Below are 15555 nucleotides of genomic sequence, written 5' to 3'. Positions count from 1 at the left end.
AACAAAAAAAAAAAAACCACAAAAAAAACCACAAACAAAAAAAACCCAAACCAAAAATATCAGCAATCGCCTCCCATGTATTCTTGGTAAATGAGGAGCTATACAATAGTATAGTTTCACACTTTATTTTTGATAAAATCTCCCGATTTAAGCAACAGGTCTCAATGATAAATGAAAACATTAATATTGCGGTGGATTTACATAGAACATCACATTTTTAACAAGGATTGATACAGGGTATTTGTCATGCAAATCACTTGCGTACACCAAGTAATACTTATCTCAATACATATCTGTACAGTATTTACATTTTAAATTTAAACTCTAGCTAGAAACATTTTCCAAGAAAATATAGAAATGAAACTGGTAAGCCACAAGTCAGGCTGTAGCGTTTGGTCTACAACAGACCCAGCTCTTCCAGCAAGCATATCTACATAGATATGTAATAAATCTTAAAAATATGCATTGTTTTTATATATGAAGCATTATAAATGCTGCTTGGTTTACAAAGGTTCAGTTTTGTACCAGTTCAAAACAGTTCAAAATGTGAAGTGACGTAGAGCTTATTTTGTCAGAATATTGTAAAATTTAAGTCAGTCCAGCTGAGCTTAAGCCTTCCCTCGGCTCTCCCTGGCTGACGGCGGCGGCCGAAGGGCTCTGGTGGAGCCAACGCGGCTCCCACGGGCCCCGGGGCTGGTGAGGAGCCGAGGCACCGGGCAAGTGGCCGTGCCGCAGCGGGAGCCGCTGGCCGTCCCCGGGGCCCCTCGGCCCGGCCCAGCGCCAGCAGAGACCGCGCCAGGCCACCAGCAGCTGCGCCCGGTAGCCACCCCTGGACTCGAAGCCCAATGAGAAAGGGGAAGGATGAGAGAGATTTTTCACCCTCGGGGATAGTACCTGATTTGGCCAAAATTTTCACAAGCCACTTTGTTTTACTGGCCTCGTGGCCAGTGGAAATTTTGGGCCAGTTTCACTCCCTGTTAATACTGTTACGAAGAACATTTGAAATCAAATATTATCACACACAAGAATGCTATTCCATTAGCTTTGGTAAATTAAATAGATATATTGAGCACCACAAATAGCTGTTTAAGATGTCGCATTTTAATGCTAAGAAATAATATATTTCCTGCTAGAATATCCTCAGTTACATGTTACTCTAAATAACTATTTCTGCCGGACAGAAGAACTTCAAACTAAATACAGCAAATGAACTCTCAAGGCATTTCCTTCATGCGTATAGGCAGACATCCTCACCTGGCTAAATAAATAGATTTTCTTGAAGGTGATATTTCAGAAGAATTGATACAAAAGTGCTTCATGGCTTACTAATGCTTTTGTAACCTCGCATTTCTCCAGAAATACTTTATTTGCTGCTTTTCACCTTTCCACTCATTAGTACCACTGATTCGCGTTTGTCACTATTCGCATTACAAATCTACTTGTCCAAAGCTAAAACCGACTTACGCGTTGCTTGAGAACAAAACTGGAAGTCGCAGAACAGAAGACTCAGAACAAGTGATGCTGGCAGCGCTACAGTCCCGCTGCCTCGCAAACAGGACACACAACTTGATTCATTTCTATAAAGAGTTTAAACGTGTTCCATTAAGCAAAGATGTCCCCACACTGACGCTTATTCAGGGATCCTACCTCCTGTGGCTGAGTTTTACTCACTTGGAAGTACTCGGGTTTGAACACTCATCCGAGTCGAGTGCAACTCCACGTACTCTGGGGAAATCTAAGGTGTGAACGCGTTGACTTTGTTCTTTTCCTCTCGGCCTTTCTTGCAAACATGCAATAGCGCGAAGCATTCACAGGCTGACACCCCGTGCAAAACAAGGCAAATCAGTAAGATGGGAACAATGGAACAGACTCTCCCTTGCAGTTCGAAGGAGATGTGGAACAGATCGCCTCAGTACGTCTGTGTTCTGCCAGTGCGGCACGTTCCCCGCAGCGCATCCAGAGGCTTCGGGATACAAGCAGCAGAATTGCTCTGGCTGTGTCGGGTCTCCCAAGCCTTCGCTGGCGCAGCAGGCACGGCTCGGGTCCAACGCGTTTGTGAAAAACGGAGAACTAACAGAAGCAGTAGGGCCCAAAAACCCCACTTTTTGCCCCCATTGGGAAATTAGGGGCTTTACCTTAAGAGCGGTGTGTGTGCTACCGACAGAAAGGTGTTGTAGTAAAATCTGCTGTAGCAGTTTACGTGTTACTGAAAGACTGTCCGTAGCACCACAGAAAGATCTTCCACAAACTACAAAAAAGAGAGACGTGTGCTTGAGTGGGAGTTTAGCTGCGCTAGGTAATCGATATGTAAGATTTCATTTTTTAAGTAAAAATAAGGATGTCTGTTCATTTTTTCAATTTCAACTGCTGAAGCACAGATCTGAAAAATCGCCTTTAAGAATGCAATAGAAATACTGAACTTGTCTGTACGTCCGAAGTTTGTACTCGAGCGCAAGAATGAATCCTGCTTCACTATGCAGGGCTGTACCTTACAGAGAGATTTCACTTCCCTGGTTTTTCCCTTTAAAAACATTAAACGCACGTGAAATTATTCGGGGGTGTTTTCACAAGCAAAGCCTCAACCCATGCAAGCCCCGTCATCTTACTCCTTTAGTAGTAACTAAGTGTTAATTAAACTACAACGTATCTAAAACATAAGAAGGATGTTACTATATAAAAAGCAGATTAATCCAGTAACTAAAGCTCGCTGCTTATTGCGAGGTATGAGCAGACAGGAATGAATTTCAGCCTACTGGCAAGTACCAAACCAGGTCTGTACGTGGCGTCACGCCTACGGACCCCAACCTTGGCTGCCGGCACCTGCATCTCTCTCAGCGCACGTCGACCGAGCCCTTTGGCACAACTCGTCGCTACCGCTGAGCTGCGCTGCTGAGGAGAAGAAAAGCTGTTTCCATAAAGGCAGGAGAGCGACTCCTAAATGAAAGCTGCACGCAGCTCTTCGCTTCCCGCGAAACACGCAAGACTTCAAAAATGATATTGAGATTGTGGGGTTTCTGCTTACAGAAAAATTAAGCACTGTACTCCACTTTTGGTGCTGCATTTTAGCGAGAGATGAAAGTCTTACAATCGCTCCTCCTTTTACGGGAAGTGCGTCAAACAACAGATACAGGACATTTTACTATTAGCCTCAAATACCCAAGTAAACTGGAGCTGTAACTAACGTAAGTGAAAACAAGGCTTCCATGTTTTCAGTTGAATTAAGTTCCAATATAATCATCCTCTGGGATTTGAAGCTTAGTTCAAATTATATGCCAATAACTATTTACCCTGACAGGTCTGGCCAAGTTTTTGTGCCATAGTAAAGTGTGTGTATATATATATATATATATATATATATAGCATTTACAGTTATCGTCTTCATTTAGTTTGTCCAATTTGTACATTATCACTTCAGCTGTATGCTCATTTACAGGTCGATGCAGGTATACAAGCTGCCCATCATGTTCTATTTCTTATTCGCAATTCTTCGTTTCCTGGTTGCCAGCATATCATAAAAGGGATCCCTGCTGATACTTGCTCTGGAAGAGAAAAAAGGAATCGGGGGTTTGGTTAACAAATATCTGGTTTTGAAACCAAAACCTGTTTTCGTTCTCTCTTCCCTGTGGATGACTCCATACTCTTAAGAAGATAACGGATGGTTGACTTCTAAGCATCACAAATATTTCTTTAGAAAAAGATGCCATTCACCTGTGATTTGTTACGAGTTCATACCCTCATCTTGACCATTATTTATTTCTTTAAGCGTGGGTCTGCTTTACAAGCCTTCCAAGATAAAGTCAAGCTGTGAAAGTTTAAAGCTGCACTGTGAACACGCTTGAGATACATGTCACTGAAGTTAATTATTAGGGGAAGTAAGGATCTAATAAAATTAGGGCTAAAGACGATTCACGCAAGGCTTTACGTTTGCTTAGAAAAAAAAATAAAAATCCACATTTTCCTCATTTGAGTTAAGAGCGCTATTTCCTTAAGACCAGACACTAACGGGAGATTTGTGCCTCGATCCGTCAACCCCAAGTACCTTGTCACTAATCCTAGAGGATATTGCTGCATCAGAATGCTTTAAACAAGTTAGAATACTAATTCTTTTAGTACCTTACTCCAAAAAGAGCTTACACTTCATTTCTGGGAGACATTTAAGACTTTAAACTCACTTGATAGATTTAATCCACTCTTCCTTTTCTTCTGGGGTGGGAGCAGATATTCTGTACACTACGTGGTTGCCTTCCACCACTCTGCCATCAGCTTCAGTTTTACACGCTTTAATTACTTGACCTTTATGACTGGGGTTGTAGAGCTCAAAGCAGTTCTGCAGGGTAGAAAGGAAGAAATAAGTTTAAAAACCAAACAAAAAAACCCTGACAGACATCTTCATTTAACACTACATCCAAATTCTATATGGTTCACTTGTGTTCATTTAAAAAAAAAAAAAAAAAGAGAAGATATCTTACTGGTTTTCTAGGGTCTTCAACTTCTCTTATGCTAAGATTTTCTAACGGAATAATTCCTCTAGGTTCTTTGTCCTAAAAAATTTGGAAGATATCACATTATTAACCACTTCAATATCTTGATTACAAACGAAGCTCGCTGTAGCATATACTCACCGTCGTGTATTCAAAGTAATACAGGCAATTGTCAGTCAGAATAAACCATCTCCGCTTCCATGTTTTCACTCTTCCCCCTACAATCAAACGGTATGGCTGCATTAAATGTGTGTTGCTGTCACGGCTTCAGCAATGGGTAAGAAAGTGATTTAGTTTTGCTTGTTTTTCAAAATATGGCTTAATTACTTAATCCTAAATGGATGAGGCACAGACGAGCTGAGGTTAAGGGAACACGTTGCTGTAACTCCTGTACTAGGATCGAACTCCTGAGGCAGCATTAACCTCGGCGTTGCCACCGAACAGCCACAAAAAGGGCGCGCTCTCAAGTTGGAAATGTCTCCTCTCTCGCTCAGCAGCCAGAGCGGCTCCCTCCATCCCTGCCGCCACAGCGGTCTGCGCACCAAAGCACTCGGTGCCGCTACGGCAAAGGCGGTCACCGGCAGAACCAGTAACCGGGTTCCGGCCACAGCAGCGAGCACCTCCCCAGCCCCTCGCACGAGGGGAGGGCCCCACCAATAAGTTAAGGGCGTTTTGTCACCTTCCTTTCCCCCCACTCGTGAGCATACACGTCTAAGAGTCTATCTCTGCTTCCAGATACAGCATCAAGCGCATAAGGTGCTTGTAGACATAATCAGCAGAACAAATACGACGTGTCATCAATAAGGAGCAGATCACATGCCAAAATGTACCATTTTTAGTCACTTCTCATCATTTAGTATTCTAAAAACAGGTTGTCTTTATGGGTTAATATATCATTGAGTACACCTGGCAGAAGAAATAGCTACTGCTTCAAAAACGCCCATTTTTCCTGCATTAGCAGTTTAGACAACAGCAACCAGAGAGCTCCTCTTCCTTACACCTGCTAATGTCACACTGTAGGGAACGTTCCTTTTAGGAAAAAAACATTATTGTCTCAGCCCTTTCCGCTGGTCTTTGCAGTCGGCTACTTCAGAACATGGCCAGCGTTCCACACTGACATGATTTTTAAAACTAATTTCCAGGAAAGGCAATTGCAGATGAAGCAGTCACGTGTTGTTAATATACAGGCTTAGTTCCACCACAGTTACCCGACACCAGGATTATGTCAGCACCTGTGCATCATCCATTCAGCAGTGGTTTAATCTCATTAACCCAACATTTCAAAATAGTTGCATAAAAGAGTACCATTAATACACGCAAGACCCCCATTTTAATCCAAGTCATATCACTAAAACTAAGACATGACTGTAATTTTTTAAATCTTTTTGTTCTACTTGAGATTGCTGGGTTTTTCTTTAGTACAGAAATCCAAATCGTATTAAATTAAAGGACAATTCTAGGAATACGATGGAATTTCTTGGTACCAACCAACTACGTGTTCGCACAACAGACGCTGCGTGTTGTATCCTCCTCGTGCTTCTCCCACCACCTACACGATACCCCGGCACTAACACACTGCAGCGTTCAATGTACTCAAGAAACTTTATGTTTTCACTACACACACACGTATCTTAAGAAAAATTTAATCTGCAAGCAAGTGCGGTGAAATAAGAGAAGGCAAAACAGTGCAAGATGCAGAAGCCGTGACAGAATGAATGGCTGAGTGAACTGGAGACAGTGAGGGAAGAACTGGTGGTATTTCAGTACAACCACTGTGACAGGTCCTCAAATAAAGCGTTGTGGAAACATTCAAACTGGCACGTAAGTCACTAGAAAAATTCCCATCACCTTGAGTAAGAGCTGGTTCAAGTATCAGGACGTATTTGGGCCGAGAACAGAAAGCCAGCAAACTTCTTCCTGACTCCCCTGCGGGCGGGTGACACAACACCCGAGTCGGGACAACCACCAGGGCAGCCCCGTGCACCACGACGCCTCTTCTCCTAGAGCCCAGCACCCACTGCCCCGAATCTAAGCCACGTCCTGCTCTCCGAGGCTAACATCATTTAACGTTTTTACAGCACAAAAACATCACCAGGCTTTTCAGCTAACAGGTACCACCAGCTAGCACCAAACGCCACGACGTGCCCAGGTCTAGCATGACAGTTCAGCAGGAGAGAGGGTGAAAATCAGGCACAGGGTTCACTGTTGCAGAGGCAGCTCAAACCGAACAAAGGCGTTTCTTGTAAATTGTGGTATCATGTCAAAACGTAATAAAAAAATAATCAGGTATTAACCGTACATTCAGAAAAAGGCCTGCTTATGACTTAAGGCAGAAACAATGGGCTTAAAACACACGCCTCCTAGAAGCGTGTAGTAGTAAATGTCAGTTGCATTTGCTGAAATTTTTCCTGACAACATCCCCTCTTTGGAAAAGCCAGATTTCTCAAGCCTGAAACCTTGTGTAATCACGCTGCGGTTTCGATGAAGCTTTTGTCATGAAACATTCCCCAGCTCCAGGACAGTATTCATGCTGAAGCCGGAACGAAGACCAAATACTTCCCATGACACCCCTTCTCCCTAAGCCTGCCAGCGGCTCTCTGGGCCCCAGCGCTCCCGCGAGTCCCTGCTCCACCACCAGTGACCCATCTCCTCCAGAGAGGCAGCAGCACGGCAGGATTTTTGGGCGGGATAAGGAACTATTCTCACACGGCTCTGTCTCCCCACCCCACGACTTGCTGCAGCTGTCATCAGCGCACAAAGGCTAATAACGCTTGAGAGAGAATCTAACGGTGCTGGTGGAGCTCGCGGGGGTCACCGGACAGCGTGCCTGCAACGTGCCTCTGCAGCGGGCAAAACCCCAGGAGCTGGCTGACAAGGCTTCGCGGCCCCAGAGCTCTGCGGGCACGAATAACGGGCAAGGAGTGGTAACAAAACAGCCTTTTCCTTGGCCGAGGTTGCTGTAGGCTCACGAAACAACAACGAAGGGTTTAGTACCATACGTCATACCTTATTCCAGCTGCCAGCCCTTTAAAGATTAAAGCTGAATTAAGTCAGAAGAGGATCAAGAAAATCAGAGTATGAAACCCTAAACACCTACAGAAATGGAGAGACACAAGTGATGTACTTCTCAAAGACCAACTAAAATGCAAAGACATCTCAAACAACAAAGTAAAGCAGCATAGGATCTTGTAGGTGTAAATCTAAGTGAACTACAAGAAAAGGCCACAACAAGGCAAAATATGTACATAAAGAGGAACAGAAATCCTCTTCACCTACGTAACCCGACAGAGGATTCCCCCCCCCCCCCCCCCAACACTGGGCAAAGTATGAACTAGATAACAGGTAAAAGAAACCACCTATACTAAAGGGAAAAAGAACTGTCAATGACTTCGGAAACACCAATTTCAAAATTAAAAAAGGCTTTAAGGCTAAAGGCAGCAATGTATCCAAACTTAGAAAATTCTACTCAAATCTTCAGCGCGTTCACATAGTTTTAGAGGGGAGAGAGATGTGTGCATCAAGAATGCTTTTTTCTTCTCAGTTCATTAGGCGTAATGGACTCGAAAACTGTGTAATTATAAGACGACTGGATCAAAGGTTGGGTTTCTTCAGAACAGAAGTCTCCCTGGGCCACAGCATCAACCGCCTCAGCCGAGCACGCGCATCGGGCACCACCAGAGCGGTCAGGCACCGGAGGGTTCCGGGTTCCCCACCAGCCCCCACTTTTCCCCCCGGATGAGGGGGGAAGCAGCGTGCTCAGGGGACGGACGTGCTGGAATAAGCGCCACTGGCCGGACAGGCCTCAATGCGAAGCCCTTGGATGGTCTCCAAGCTCCCAGTAACTGCCTGACTGGCAGAAAAAACTAACACGATCGCGCGTCTGGCTCAAATCATTTCCTCTCCAGTTTGGTGGAAGAATGTCACAGTTTCCCTCTAACTCGAAGAAAATATTATGCAAACCAAGCTATTTGCCAAGAGAAGCTGTTTTCAGCAAGAAAACGCCTCCCTGTGCGAAACGATTGCAACTTGGGCATTAGAACAGAGCGCCCAAACAACAATTTCAAAATAATTTAAAGCGGATGGCCGGAAATTTCACGGTACCAATACCACTAAAAACTATGACGCAGAAAATTTAAAAGCTCGTAATGTCTCAAGCTGCTCTAAGCGAGGATTCATTAGCACGCAGCAGCTTTCAGATTTTCACTTGCAGCACCATTTTTCATTACACCATGCTTCAAACGATGTGGAACTGAACGATAACTTAGGTTTACCGAGATAAAGGTGTCGATATAAAGACACCAGCTGAGTCCAGACCGCTAAAACCAGAACTGCTGTCTGGCTGCCAGGTTTGGCACTGGGACTTACACCAAGTCATCGCGGAACAACTCAGAGCCAGCAAGCGCTCCACAAGCGTTCTGCACCCTGCCAGCTTTCTAGAAGGCAGTGCCTGGCCAGGCTGCCTTAGGACAGACGCATTTCACAGTACAAGCTTCACAACGTCCATCTCCTGCCCAGAGGACAATCAATACGGTGAGCTGGAATACTAAAAAGAGGGGCAACAAGTAGGTAAGTGGGAAGAGTGGACTACAAGAAATACCAAATACAAAACATTGTCTTGATATACCCAGGGTTTGCGAGTTGTCTTAGTCATATTTATAGCTTTATATAAAACTTTGTATTCATAGAATGGTTCCGACTTTTAAGTACTATCACAACTGAACTCTTAAACTCTCACGCAGGAATAGAGTTTCCTTAGTGTTTCAATAATACTGAAACTTTTAATATCAGCAGCTTCCAGAACTAAAGGAAACCCTACCCATCTCACAAGAGTTTCCCAACAGAAAGCGCTCTAAAAATGCAGACAATGTGGACCAAGACAGCACTGTCAACATACAGCTTCAGCCTCCTAGCAAATAGGAAACTCAAGGGAGAGGAAAGAGAGAAAGAACAAAGAGAAAATATTGCGGGGTGTATTTCTGGGCAATGCATCCGAACTAGCAAAACGTGTTTGTCTGTACCAGTCTGTGTCTGCGGAAAAACACAGTCTTTCATGGAAGCTTCACCCTTTTACTGGCTGATTCACCAGAGGCTTCTGGACATGTTTCATTTCTTTATTCAAATAACCCTCGTGCCATGGGAGTGCTACATGCAACACCCTTCCGCCCCACACATGCTTTTGCTATTGGGCTCTCTGCGCACTGTCTCTCACCTGCATCGTACGTAACAGACACTTGGTTTTATCGACCTGTGCCAGAGCCGCAGACGCATTGTGCAGAGGTACCTGGCAGCTCTCGCTGACTTTGAGTCACCATATTTTCTTCAATTTCTTTGCTCCCCTATTTTTTTACTAGATCTCTTATATGCCTTTTACTGACAGTGGCTTGCAGAAGGGATGCTGTCACTCCTCTACACACACTCAGGCTCTTGCTTGCGCTCTCAGTATGTGTGTAAGTATACGAGAGCACACGGGACACAGGAGAGACATACGCACAGCTTATCCCCAACCTCTCCTCCAGAAAGCACATTTTATCTTCATCTTGAAAGCCTTTTCTGTTGAGATAGCTATCGCCTCATGCTAGAAAATGGAGAAAAGCTGCGAAGTCATCTTTGAAATGGAGTCAGAGGAGCCAACGTGCGTCAAAAAGCAATTTTTGCAGTTAGAAAGACACAGAGCTCTACAGCATCTGCAGCACGGGTCAAAATAAGACACTGGAGAGTATGTGAATTAATTCCAAATGCTTCCTTTTCACATCTATTTCCTCCCAGCACTAGCACGGCCACCGATTTCCACGTGCGATCAGTAGATGGGCCCAAGGCTCTAACCAGGCTCTGCTTTCACCATACTCACCCCCACGTGCACCCCAGCACGCTTCCCTTCTCACACTTTGGTCACCATTCGCAAGTGCAAAGGCCCTTCGACTCTAACAAGCAGTTACACACTGAAGTGGCCAACAACTGGATCTACTGGAGTGTGTACTGGTGTTTTATATGAGAGGTTTATTTATTTCATTAAAAAAAGAAGTTAAAATAGAATTTCAGTCTCCTTTACATAGGAAAAAAAATAATCCCTAGGCCCAAGTGAAAAAAGTGAATCCCCATCAACTTTAAAGAGTCTGTAAACGAGGCCATCTTGCAAAGCCAGGAGACTGCAAAGTTTCTGCAACCCTAAATTTGGTGCTCATTTAAGATCCTGTTAAGCTAAATATGTTATATTTAAAGGAAAATAAGCAGAAAAAAGAACAGCTTTTATAAACGCATAGTTAAAATGTAACCAATCTTTCAATAATCTAACATAATTGATGTACAAGTAACATAATCACTCTGGAGCTTCATTACAAGACTAAAGACATGCTGTCTCCTCTCAGTAGAAATTATTCTTCCCATGTTATGTTCTTCAGTGAACAAGAAAAGTATGCCGAATAGTCATCTTTATTTTTCTGCTTTAGATGTAAACACTTTCTCCTTTTGCAGAACACTCGCATGTGAGCTACATGCCAGTCTTTCAAAGTAGCACTGATGATATTGTTAGTGACGCTGAGCGTAAAAACAAAATGCTGCAATAAATTTGATTTGAAAAAAAAAGAAAAGAAAAGAAAAAAATATCAGGAGGAAGGAGGGAGAAAATAAAAACAATGAGCAACTGAAAAGGAGGGGACTGGAAAGCAATCAGATACATACCTCCTAACGCAGAATAAGCAGAGACAGCCAGTCACAGAACAGAAAGGTGATAGGTCATAGGCCATAAGGAAAACAAGAAGGCACATTTAAACCACTCATTAAAAAATCATAGCCAAAACCAAACCAAGAGAAACTCACAAATAATATGGAAAAATAAAGACATACAAAAATAACTATTTGAAGAGACATCCTTTTTTTGTACACAGAAAACTCCGTTGAAATATCACAGAGTTTTCTGAAACGACCTTATGGAGACTTAGTTGTTATTTATCAGCCACAGCAAATGGTGAATACCATACGGCGTTTCCTTTTTGTCGCTGAGTTTTTATTTCTCATAGATCAGAAATAAAACTCCAAAGTTTGAAACAAGATTGCTAAATTGGACACACAAAATGAGAAGTAACAACCTTCACATGTAAAGGAGTTACTTATTTTGGTTCATACATTTTCAAATACGAAGTACAACGTTAATCCTATTACCTTCCCAAGGAAGCGGACAGGCACAGAGGCAGCAAACACGCCAACAACGAACAAACACGTAGCAGCAGAACTGCCCTTATAACTAACCTAATTTCAGCAGCCAACCTTCTCTATCTGGATTAAAAAACGTATGCGTTAGATCATTTCCATCATCCTCTGGAATTTTAAATGGCTCATTCTTAATACTTTCATATAAATTCTAGAAGAATAAAAAAAAGGAAAAAGACCTCATTAATAAATGTCTAACAGAAAACGCAACCAGGACATCTTATTGCTTCTCAGACTATTTGTATAAAAGGCATAGGAAATACTGTCCATAACATTCTGGACCATCCCATCTCAACTGTTATTTACTACTTGGATTAAGTTTCAGTTTAAGCTACTTCATCTACAAACAAGTGTCTCTTTTTACAGAGTTTATAAGCACTCCTAACAAAGACATTTTTTCTTTAACTTCAGGATTCAGTATTTCAAAGGTTTGAGCTTCAGGTTTCATTTGGTACAAGTTTTGCCAAATGAACCTGGGTTTTCAGAAAACAGTTTAGGCCATCGCACTGTCTTAGAGAAATAAGTATTTTTACTGGTATCTGAAGGGAGAGCAGGAGGCTCCACAAGACACATGGAAAGAAATGAGAGGCAATAAAGAAACAATGGTTTTTACTATTTTTTCTGGCTTTCTCTGGCGTATCCAGAAATACTACTTTTTTTTCTTTTTTCATAAAAAGCCGATTCCACAAGAATTTTGCCATCAGCAAACTACAGAGAGGAATACAGAGTATTTTCTCTGGAACCTTCTCTCCTCAACAACAGATTGAAGATAGGGAGAACTACCTCAAAGCAGCTGTGAATATCAGAAACTGCTTCTTTCAGCTACTCGGGTGGTTATCCATGCTAGAAAATGTTCTTACTTTCCCGTGACAAATTTGCCTGAGAACTGCTGCATGTGCTTCTAAGTTTCCTATTAAAACCACAAAGCAATGCCTTGTCTTACCCAGTCTAACTTACCCGTAGCAATTCTTCTGGAAGGTCTCCGCCTTCGTTAATTCCACGATTCATAGAAATAAACCTCTCTACTGTTGGTTTATCTCTTACATTGTGGTTGTGCAGACTGGTATTTAACATAATGATCGCAAATGAAAGCACATAGCATGTATCTGAAATAAGATTTGAAAAATGATTTACCTTTCTCTGTGTTGTGACGCAAACCTGTAAAATGATTATACAGCTCATTCTGACTGATAAAATAAACAGGTAGTCAAAAAATCCTAAACACTATACAGAAGAGCAAAATCTCAAATCTTTCTTTAAACTGTTGGAATAAGCCTAAAAAAAAAAAAAAGATATGTAACAATTCAAATTAAAAGTCAGTATGAGAAAGACTGTACAAGAGAATCCAAATTATCTCTTTTTTTAAAAAACTCTTTGAAATCATTGCTATCACACTAAAGTAACACTTTACTTGAAACACTGAAACGCTGTTGGGCAAAATGTTCTCTGCACACAGATTTTTACCTAGATCATATTGGTAGATCTTATAAGAGACTTGGTCCTACTCAAAGTCCTTCCACGGATTTCTCCAAAGAGAAAAGACAGTCTCTTCAAAATAACACTTGAACTGCATTTAAACAGACTGAAAATGACATTGACTCCATTTCTTGGCATATACGAGGTGGCTAGCACCACTGAATAATATCAAAAGATGACAAAGAAGATCTTATCATGCCTCTTGACGTGGTTATGATTATAGTAAATTCTCCCAGAATTCAAGTACAAGATCCTGCGTAAGAAAAAGCAGGATGGAAACCTCTCTGCTAAATAGAGGAAAAACGTGTTTGCATTTTCAGCATTTTGTTTTCAATAAGTATTTTCCTCTCTAGCTGTTGCAGACCTGCTTCACATTAACCTTTTCCTAGCCTATTTATTCCTCAAACTAAGTGCCGAAAAGCAAGCTGTGCGTGTACGTAACTAAATAGACCAACAACGCCAGAATGCTCGGGCGTTCTGTACAGTGTCACAAAGTTTTGCTAGCTTTTATGACTTGAGTAATTCTAAACCAAGTAATTCAATGGAAAACTGAAGTGCAGTTCTAACAGAGATAAAATATTGTGGGGCAGACAACTAATGAGAAAGGATACAGTCCTCATAACAAAAATGGATGACTTTCTAGATGATATACTACAGCCACATACAGGTGGCCTTGATACGGAGATAACGAGGTCTAAAGTCCTTACCACTGACAGACAAGACTGCCCAGCCTGTTGGTCTCTTCTGCCTTTAAGCCCCTGAGAATCTTACTTTTCCAGTTCCTAGCCAAAATCTTTGGTGACATTTCTAAAGTGTTTTTTAAACTTTAATTGGGTTTTATATATATATATATATATATTTATATATATAATATAAATACTATAATTTTTTAATATATATATATATATAAACGCTGAAGTTTTATAAATGGAAATGCATTCGGACCATAAGCTTGCACCTCCTGGAAGCACAGGATTAGACAGTTGCATTTCCTCATTTCTCAGAAATGTCTCATGATCCAAAAAAAAGAAATTAAAATAATAAATATGCACACATTTAAGAACTCCTATTGTTTCCTGTGACTAACCTGTAGACTGGAAGACTCCGGGGTTACAAAGGCAATAGCGTGAAGCAAAAGCTTCCATCATACGATCAATTTTTTGAGCCTCTCCTGGGAGTCTGAAGCTCCACAGAAACTGCCTAGAGAAGGGAAGAGTAGCTGTTAGTCTTATTCCACTATTTATGTATTAAGCATATATTACTAACAATCAGAAGCAAAATCAAAAAAACCCTGCAATGTCTATATAAAATATCCTAGAAATATGTTCTCAATCTCTCAACACACAAGTCAGGAGCTATTATAAAAGCAACATGCACAGATGGCTAGCCCAGTAATTCAGCCAGCAACACTGCATGCTATCAGGCAAGATAATATGGCAGTTCATATTCTGAGACTCGCTCTTTTTTCCAGACTAGTAAACAGTTTTCTGTATGCATCCCATTTTTGCCATGAGAATGCTACGGGGAAACAATCAGTTCATTCCTCCCTGGGTTTTCTGGCTACTAAAAGCAATAAACACTCAGCTAGACTTTACTTACGATGTAAAAAGACACATTACATAAAATACTTCTGGTAGGGGAGAGAAGCAAGGAATAGAAAAACACTTAGCATCTTGAACTCCTCAAGCATTTAAAAATAGCATCAACAACAAGAAAAACCCCAGTGCTTAGAGAGGTGCTGCCTGTCTAGTATAAGTTCACCCTACAAGAATCAGACCCAGACCTTCAAAATAAAGACGCACGATATCACCTCAGTAATTTTGCAACATATGCAGGAGATCTGTGCTCCTCTTTAGCAGCACGAGCTGAAATAGAGTTTTTACATTCGTAACTCACTATTTCTATATACAGGTACGCTGGAATGCATACAGGACAGAAGTCTTCACAAATTACTTTTGGCACACTGTGGCGCTAAAAAGCTACAATGAATTTAATCGCTTATTCTTTTCTTGCTTAGAGAAAGAATTATCTAAACCAGCAAAGTTACATGCTCTGCCATGCAAAACAAGTTCTCGATATTCCCTGTACGCTGGGTGCCAATATAAAACCATTTACTCCTGTCTTCATCAGTTTTCATTTTAGGACATTATATTAAAGTGTCGCAGGCCATCTTTAGTTTGTCAGCTCTACATACTGTCTTTTACTCACCTCGTGCGAGGTTCCAACCCAGATCACGAATTTTGTAAGCTACCAAAATACAAACATTTAATAGTAGCAGCTGCTAAAAAAGAGTAAAGTCAAACCTAGCGTTAATAGGGCAAGAGACAGGAATATGAAGCCTCCCAGACGAGCCTCAGCAGCCAGAGAAAAGGCTTCCTTAGCGCAAGCCTCA

General features: G+C 41.8%; 1 protein-coding gene across 5 annotated transcripts in view; it reads right to left on the bottom strand.

The window, feature by feature from the left end:
• Nucleotides 1–109: 109 nt before the first annotated feature.
• The window catches only part of CYTH3 (cytohesin 3), a 51877-nt gene continuing 36431 nt past the window's right edge, over nt 110–15555 (bottom strand). For 3 of the 5 annotated variants that reach the window (XM_054212678.1, XM_054212679.1, XM_054212680.1), the window contains exons 7-13: nt 14251–14363; nt 12645–12793; nt 11726–11838; nt 4623–4701; nt 4470–4541; nt 4173–4327; nt 110–3539 (exon numbers count right to left, since the gene is read on the bottom strand). In XM_054212678.1, the coding sequence (XP_054068653.1) occupies nt 3467–3539; nt 4173–4327; nt 4470–4541; nt 4623–4701; nt 11726–11838; nt 12645–12793; nt 14251–14363 (754 nt within the window). In that variant the 3' untranslated portion in view covers nt 110–3466. Of the gene's footprint in view, nt 3540–4168; nt 4328–4469; nt 4542–4622; nt 4702–11725; nt 11839–12644; nt 12794–14250; nt 14364–15555 lie in introns of those variants that run through there. The other 2 variants (XM_054212677.1, XM_054212681.1) reach the window with 2 other exon arrangements.

This window comes from Rissa tridactyla, chromosome 8 (assembly GCF_028500815.1).
Source record: "Rissa tridactyla isolate bRisTri1 chromosome 8, bRisTri1.patW.cur.20221130, whole genome shotgun sequence".
NCBI classification, from domain to species: domain Eukaryota; kingdom Metazoa; phylum Chordata; class Aves; order Charadriiformes; family Laridae; genus Rissa; species Rissa tridactyla.
Note: the sequence above shows the minus strand (reverse complement) of the source record. Positions and strands in the feature narration are given on the sequence as shown.